The 8466-nt window shown below is 35.0% G+C and overlaps 1 protein-coding gene across 1 annotated transcript; it reads right to left on the reverse strand.

The window, feature by feature from the left end:
* Window positions 1-357: 357 nt before the first annotated feature.
* On the reverse strand, window positions 358-7579 carry DDI1 (ubiquitin family protein). The gene is made up of 16 exons (XM_022050355.2): window positions 7308-7579; window positions 7116-7148; window positions 6740-6867; window positions 5147-5255; window positions 4654-4770; window positions 4270-4335; window positions 3846-3908; window positions 3693-3737; window positions 3301-3362; window positions 3002-3095; window positions 2519-2611; window positions 2350-2419; window positions 2156-2226; window positions 1421-1478; window positions 997-1022; window positions 358-814 (listed from the first exon to the last, which is right to left on the reverse strand). The coding sequence occupies exons 1-16, from the start codon at window positions 7371-7373 to the stop codon at window positions 686-688; spliced, it is 1230 nt and encodes a 409-aa protein (XP_021906047.1). The 5' UTR covers window positions 7374-7579; the 3' UTR covers window positions 358-685.
* Window positions 7580-8466: the final 887 nt, after the last annotated feature.

Here is an 8466-nt window from a genome sequence, read left to right on the forward strand (position 1 = left end):
AAGTAATTTTCTCATGACATAACTTAATTATTGTCAAACATTATAAATATATCAAGAAGTCATTCAATTCTGAAATAAAGAATCCTGTAAAATCACTGGTCTCAACACAAGTACAAATCCATCAACATACAGAATTCATAATTTGTAAATAGCATTGAGAGGGGTGAAATATAAATTGATTCAGAGTCATCTTCCACAAGTAGCTCTCTGAAACCTCTCATGCTTGCTATTTCTTTACCAAATAATGGATTTGAGAAGGAAAATGGAAGATTCTCTCCTCTGTACATTCTCTGTGCCAATTTTCTGCATGCAAATTTCAAGCTACCAAGTGCTGTTCATCATTATATGACCACTACATAAGTTGTAAAATGAAATAATTAAACATCTTTGGAGACATACAGCAATTTGAATGTCAGGGTACCCAACAAATGTAATAATGAAACAACCCAGAAAAAGAAAGGGGGGTGGGAGGAAGAAAGACATAACAATCCACCAATATCACGCCAAGTAGAGACACGAATGCGTTTTAATTTCTATTTGATGTCAACATTTCTGTTGCTAAACAGTTTGAAATAATGCTTATGAGCGGGTACCCAAATTATCAATATTTGTGATGTAAAATATCTTCAAATAAATGGTTTTCCCCGCACTTAAGAAGGGAAAGTCGAGAACTGGCAAGTTATCTTTAACCACCAAAGAGAAATCCTGCAGCCTGCTCTTCATTTCCATTGAATAATTTAAGAGCTTGTATCACTGCACCTCTTTCGAACCCTAGCTCAACAAGCTTCGCAACTTTGGCTTCAAATTTATCTCCCTGCAGTCAAATGATTTTAGATTAGAACTTGTTTACAGAAATTAAACTCAAATCTCAATCCTCCCTGTATGTCCATCTATTACGATTTACACCAGACAAATGGGTGACACCCAAGTGAAAATGAAAATAAGAAGATACTTAGAAGGGAGATCTTCAAAAACAAAAATACAAGAACAATTTACCAGTGATGTGCCACCACTTGCAACTCCTGCGAGCAAATAAAAGAAACAAAGAAAATAGATGGAGTGTTAGGCAGCTAGTTAACAAACAAGAAGCAGTACATATAATAATCTAAACAAAGAAAATAAAATCAGTTTCAAGCAAACTATTTTCACAAATCTCTTTAAAGTTACAAAACTGCTTAGCCAATGGATAAAATGCTAAAATGAAACTCCACCCCCCCAAACAAGAAAATGTTTGTTTCCTCATATTGATAGCTCTAATCGCAAGAACTCTTATGGCTTTCACGAAGCGCCTCTAATTGCCAGGATGCCCAGTAATCATCCTACTAAAGAGGAACAAACAAGCCATTCTCTGTATAGTTTGATTTCTCACTAGGATGTATACATTTAAACAAAGGGGGAGGGGAGATGAAGTTTAACTAACCTGAAGATTGACTAGCCCCAGGCACACCAGCACTCTTCTCTGTTGGCCCAATTGTCACCTGAATAATCACATGCATTAAAATTCCAAATCCATAAGAAACTGCAAAAGAAAGTATTGGTATCTGTACATCTACAATAATTGATAAAGAAATCTTAAGTTCAATGCTCTTTTTTCCATAATCCTAAATAGCAGCATCAACCAAGGAAATCTTTGTCCCAAAAGGCCTCTCCTAAACCCTGATGAGTTTGGGGAATTTTATATTTCCAGCAAGTTGGTGTACTTCATGCATGGGAAGCCATGAAAACTGAGGCAACAGTGCTAAGCAAGGAACTGTGATACTGAAGCCAATGCTGGATTCTTGTGGGAAGTTGAAATTTTGAACCCACTGCCACAAACCAAAAATACACTCAAATTGAAACCACTCTTCTCTGGTTTCTCCTTATCCACATTTGTGCTAGATAAAGGACCGCTGTACTCGAATTGCAATTCACTAACATTGAGAAATAAATAATCCATTTATATTTACACCAGTTTCATCTGGGACTCACATTTAATGGATACCTGTACTCTAATAAGCTTTCTTTTAGGGAAATATTCTACTGGCCCTAAAAACAAGCAGAATTTAGTAACTTGGTTTTCAATAGATGCAAACAAACCTTACTTGTTTTAATTATCAGACAACAAAGAATAAGGAATTATCTACTTAGTAAGAGCACACATAAACAGTAAGCTTACTGCAGTTCCTGAGCTAGATGCCTCTTTAGAGTGCCTCTCTTCATCAAGAAAGCGAGATGGAATGTCCTTTTCTGAAAACAGAAGATATTTTGTTAACAGACTCCCAAATGTTACAGTCACATGCAAGAGAGAAAAATGAGCGGATGCTTTGAGAAACATTTAACATTATACTGTAAAGAGATTGTCAGATCCACCTTGCAAGAACGGTACAGAAACTTCTCCTCCACCAACTTTCAGTACATTTTCCTTCAAATCAATTGTGCACTGGGAGAGAAAGGGTAAAAAGAATTAAAACTCCAACTAAATTTTATTAGAGCCCCGGAATGGATGGGGATCAGCTATTAGACTGATTGATGATGCTACCTGATGCTTGCGAAGCATATCCAGCCCAAAGAGGAATTCCATATTGGGAGAATCCAGCACCAAGAAGGAGCAGGGGTAGAAGTTACTTCCAATCTACAATATAGATGGAAGTACAGGGTGATCAACTAGCAAATGAATATGCAAAAAACTAAAGAGATATCAACGTGTATGCATACTTAATTTAAGCCCATGTAAAAAGAAAAAAAAAAAAGAACTGCATTTATTTTCATATATAGGATTATCATTGGCCCTTAAGGTTCCACAAAGAGATGTGACTCTCTTAACCTCTCCTATGGGACAGATTTGACCCCAAATTCTTATGCATCACATAAGACCACCAACTAAACTACTTCCAACCTAAAGAACTGTGGATGTATCTGTATGTTTGTGTACACACACATAAACAAACACATATACACAAAATAACTCTGTATGTGTATATAAGAATGGTGACTTTCAACCAGAAAATTATAGGCCTCCTACCTTGATTGGAGCAACATGTATCCGGCCCAAGATCTCTGACTGACCAACTCCATGCGCAATACCTTTATACCGTTGATCCAAAAGCCTCAGCAATCTTGAATTGCACAAGGCAACAAAAGAACAATAAACTCTTCCATTTTAAACTTCTATGGAGTAGACAACAGAAATGATAACAATAACCAAGAAGGCAATTATGTTATTCAAATAATTCAATCATATTACAATAAAATGGAATTTCTATAGCTATACTACAGCAGTGAAACAAAACAGAAAAAACAATTATATGTGCTAATACTAACCCACATCGCTCAGCACAGCTTTTTGATATTATCGTTGACTGTGCACCACTATCAACAAATGCCTGAAAAAAGGAAAACAATGTCCATAATGATTCTCTTGCTTCCAACAGATTTAATTGATGTACGTATTATGATGACGCACAGCTTAAACAACTCAATCATTTAATATCTCTGAGGATACTGTCAAAAGATCTCACCCTAATGTGCAAAAGAAAGCAAGGTCATTAATATGACAAGGTATTCAATTTTGTATTGATTTAGCAAATGAAAGAAAAGCAAGGGCAACAACACTAAAAAGATGAAATAGACTAGCAATGTTCCATGCTGAATCAAATAAAACAATACTACTATGCATCAGGAGTATGGGTCAAGCTTATTTCAGTCATCCCCACCTTCAAAGCAACGCCGTTAACTTCCATGTCAACATACAACATAACCTAAAAAATAAAACAAGAAACTTAAATTAGATAGAAGCTAAATTTTAACCATAGCCACACTAGATTGACAAGTTGATATTTTTGAGAGATTCTAACAAGTATACATACCACCCTTGCAAAAGCTTCAGGGTTGTATTCCAAAGCAGCTGCCCAGTTTTCATCAATTCCTCTCTGCAAATGAATTTAACAAGGTAATAAAAATCAATAAAAGATATTAATTAATTTTTGTCTAAAAGATGAAATCCATCAGAAAATTTAGTCATGAAGGCTGCTGTATAGTATAGTTGTACAACTCTCTAAGTAATAAATTTTCAAGATGCTAGTGTTTTGAAAAGAGAAAAAGAAGATGAGAATAGATGGAGTAGGAACTCTAACATGAGACCAATGAACAAAAAGAAAATCTTTGTATCAAATCAGTTCATTGGCAAACAATTAGATTTAAGCCCTAACAAGTGCATTAAAACAACAAAATCTAACAGAGAAAAAAGAAACTTCATCTAAAACTTGGGTATCCATTGTTCTAAATGCTAACCTGGTGAATGGCAGCTTCAATTTTCTTTTGTGCTTCAACATCAAAAGGATCTGCATACAAGAGGGCCTAAAAACAGCAAATAAAATAATTAAATGGGCTTCCATTATTTACTAACTTCACCAAGATAAAAACGGTCTTGCCCAAATTACACACTTCAAAATATATGTAAACTCAACAAGGATCAGAACATTAGGTTGCACAATTCCATTTATTTACTAATTTACATTAAAAAAAAGGTGCTTAAGATTTCAATATCAGTTAGTTTATCAAGACGAGCCAGAACAACTGGAAAAACAGCAGTCAATGCAATAAATTTCAACCAGGAGTATATAACAAATTAAGTGCAACATGACAGCCCACAGGCCACAAATCCAAGATACTTACGAGCTCCTCATCTCGTTGACGTTGTAATTCAGATCTCTGCTGATGACGCTGTCTTAAAAGATCCTGTAACGTATTGAGATCATTCCCAACAATTGCTTGCGCTAGCTCAGGATCAGTCTTAAGTTCAATAACAAAATGAACTGTCAGAAATTATTTATTAACTTTTTTATTAAAAAAAAGACCAGGATGTTACGATGACAACGAAATCCAGCAAAGATTCTTTACTTATTTAAGATCATTTAAACTGCTATTTCTAAAAAATGAATTTATAAGAGTTTGGAATAGCAGAGTCATGGCAACTTCGATTAGTAATAGCATACAATCCAGTTTAAGGATGGAATTCTACTGCTAGATGTGTAGAAGTGAAAAGAATGTTATGGAAAGATCACGATTAGCAAATTTTTCCAGAAATTAGCAGCTAAGCATGCCTATTTTGATAAGTTCTAAAATAAGCATCATATATTATAAATGTTCTTGAGACTATTTTTTCTACCTGAAATAACTGTGCCATTGTATTTGAATCACGTCGAATCTGTTCCTGGAAAGCTTCAGGATTCACAGCAGATCCATCAGGTTTGAAGCCCAAATCATTGGTAGATGCACTGTAGTGGAGTTAGTAACAACAACATACAAATATTTGTGTGTTAAAATTAGGGCATATAAGAATCATGTATCCATGAAAGCCAGTCATCTTTTCACAAATAACACAGAGATCTTGAGGAAATAAATGGTTAAGCTTCAGACAAAACTATAGATGAAAATTCACAGTAAAAATGTAATTACTAGAGATGGCATACAAGTCATGGATGCCAAGTACAATAAATAGTTTGATTGTGAAATTAACAAAATTATATAAGTAATTCTAAAGAAATATAGATGATTCTTTTACACAAAATCTTAAATTATTCTCCATGGTACAAGAAACACTGTTAATAGAAGACCTCATAGGGAATAGCCTTTTCCCAACCCCTCCCTCTCAGAAAAAGTGAAGTGGCAAACGGAAAAGCAACAGGGATTGAAGAAGGAAGTAAGAGAAGGTGAGAAAGGAATGCGAGGATATGCGCAGTGTCTAGCATGGATTAATTTTTAAGGATAAAACTCTACAGAAGGTATCTTTCCTTTCACCATTTTCATTTTCCTTGCGCAGTGTCTTACATGTGGTTTAATCAGTTGATGTCCAAAAAGCATACAATATAAACTCATCCTTCCACAAAATGCCACAAACCTTTCCATGAATTCTTGCATGTCTGCGGGTTCCATTCCGTTAACTAACATCTTAAGCTACAACAATAATATTAACCGAAAAAGCTCTTCTGAGAGAAAAGTCAATCTAAATGACAAATCTTTCAGTTTAAATGCCAAGGAAGCACTGGATGCATGTCTTGCATTTGTATGCAAAGCAAAATGGCCAAAGAAAAAAAGGAAAAACTTATCTGAAGTTAAAATCACTAGAATGATCAAATGTTGAAACAAAATTGCATTTACTAAAATCACCAAGGTAGCAAATAACTCATATACTCGGATGAAGCACTAGAAGATCTTGTTAAAGATATCTTTTTCCCAACCCCTTCTCTCTTGAAAAAAGTAAAGTGGTGAAAGGAAAAGAAGCGGAGATGGGAGAAGGAAGTAAGATAGAGTGAGAAAGGAAAGTGAGGGTATAAGTGGTACCTAATACTGAGCCCTTTTAACGATAGAAGATGTCCTTCCTTTCACCATAATCAATTTCCTTCCATGTAATAATACTTGTGGTTTAGTCAGTTAATTCCCAGAGGCATACAATATGACTTCATCCACACACAAAGTGCCACAAACCTTCGGATGCATTTTTGCGTCTCTCCAGGTTCCATTAACATCTTAATCTACACCACTAATTTTTAATGGAAAAATCTTTTCTGATATAAGAGTAATTTTAAAGGACTTTGTCTACGTAAATGCCAAGGAAGCACTGGATACTTATGTAGCATTTGTATGCAAAGCCAAACGACCAAAAAACATAAACTTATCTGAAGTTGAAATCTATGTGTGATCCAATGTTGAAATAAATTACATTTCCTACAATCGCCAAGGAAGCAAATAATTCACATACCCGGATGAAGTATTTGAGACCATCATCACTAAATCCTCATCCTTAACACCCAAGGCACTCAACTTCTCAGAGTTCCTCATCTCTTTGCCATTATATAGCAACTGCTGTTGCTGAAGGGGCACACTGGTCTGCTCATTAGCAAACAAGCAACAATCTTTCGTTAACAGAAGCTTAAACTTTAGAGTAAACTTTCAAAACAGTGAACTAACTCATTGGATAACAGACTGATTAAATTAAATCATCAAATCTCACAATTTTCGCACTGAACTCAAAATTCAGCTAATAAATCAGAGCAACTTTATCCGTTTCCATCAGTTCTCCACCCAACCACCATTGCAACCAAAAAAAAAAGGAGGAAAAGGAATAAAGGACTCACCTCTACTTCTAACAAAGCTTTTACGTTTTCCACCTGTTAGCAGAAAACGAAATTTGAAAACATGATTGTGCAAATCCACAAACATACGCAGATAACGGATACATGAGCATATGTACTTACATGGACGTATACATGTAAAAAGAATAATTGGTAAGCGGCAACTGAAATCAAGAGGGTTTAAAGGAGGCTTACAGTTTCCTGAGGATCGACGTCTAAACTGAGGATCTGTTCGTCCGCTGTCATTACAGTAATCCTCATCTTCTCTCTCTATATCTCTTCCCCTGATCAGCTTTCCCCGAGTATTAACCCTCTGGTTTTCGGGTTTTCAAATTTATCGAGGATCTTTCCAGTTCACTGACTTGGATTTGGACTGCTAACTGGAGTCTTTTGAGATTTTTTATCGAGTCCGGTTATTTATATATTTATTTATTTGTATCTTGCAGCGAGCTAGCAGATGCAGATAGACTTTTGAGAGGATTCTCCGCAGCGTCCCTCAGCCAGTATCTGCAAGTTTCTCTAAACGGTACCGTTTTTGTTTTTCTTTTTAAAGAATGTTTACAAAAATAATAATATATTAATCCCATCCGTGCAAATATATATATGTATATGTATATATATATATATATATTTTTTTAAATGACAATTTTTCATTTTACCTAAAAATAAAGAGGAAATACGAGGGGGACTCTCCCATACATGAAAATTAGGATAGGGAGAGGCTGATCTAATGTGCCACCAAATTATTACATCTTCTAATCCATTGGATACAAACATTCAATTTAATTTTTAGTAAAATTCTACGGTAATCAATAATATATTTAAATTTAGAATTGTCTACTTTCTTAAAAATAATCGCATTATACATTAGTTGGGCATTAGTTTTCACCACTCCCGGCCCTTAGATATTATCCACAATGAGTTGAACTATGTAATAATTTCGAAAGATTAGAAGACCTGCACCTCGAAATTATGCCTAAAAAAAATATTAATTGCGTTGCCTTCGGGATCTCTGATGATCATTTCATACTCTGCCTTATTTATTGTATTATAAACAGTGTTATTGATATTGTAAGTCCACAATCTCGGTTCTAGATTTTACATCTGTAGCTGATATGCTACGGGACTCTGTTTCTGCATCATCCCTCTACCCTGGACTTTCATTGCTCTTCTCCCTTCGTATAGGTATTTTCGCATGCGTTAGACTGACGTTTAGCTTGCAAATATTCAGTAATTTCACATAAGTTCATTCCGTTCATTCTAAATTCTACATAGACAAATAAAAAGTTTATGCCTTCTCTTACTTTGACCGGCTTCCACTTATTTTATCCAACTTACTATGTTTTGACCCATA

The sequence above is a fragment of the Carica papaya genome, chromosome 4 (genome assembly GCF_054855325.1).
Source record: "Carica papaya isolate Zhongbai chromosome 4, ASM5485532v1, whole genome shotgun sequence".
NCBI lineage: Eukaryota > Viridiplantae > Streptophyta > Magnoliopsida > Brassicales > Caricaceae > Carica > Carica papaya.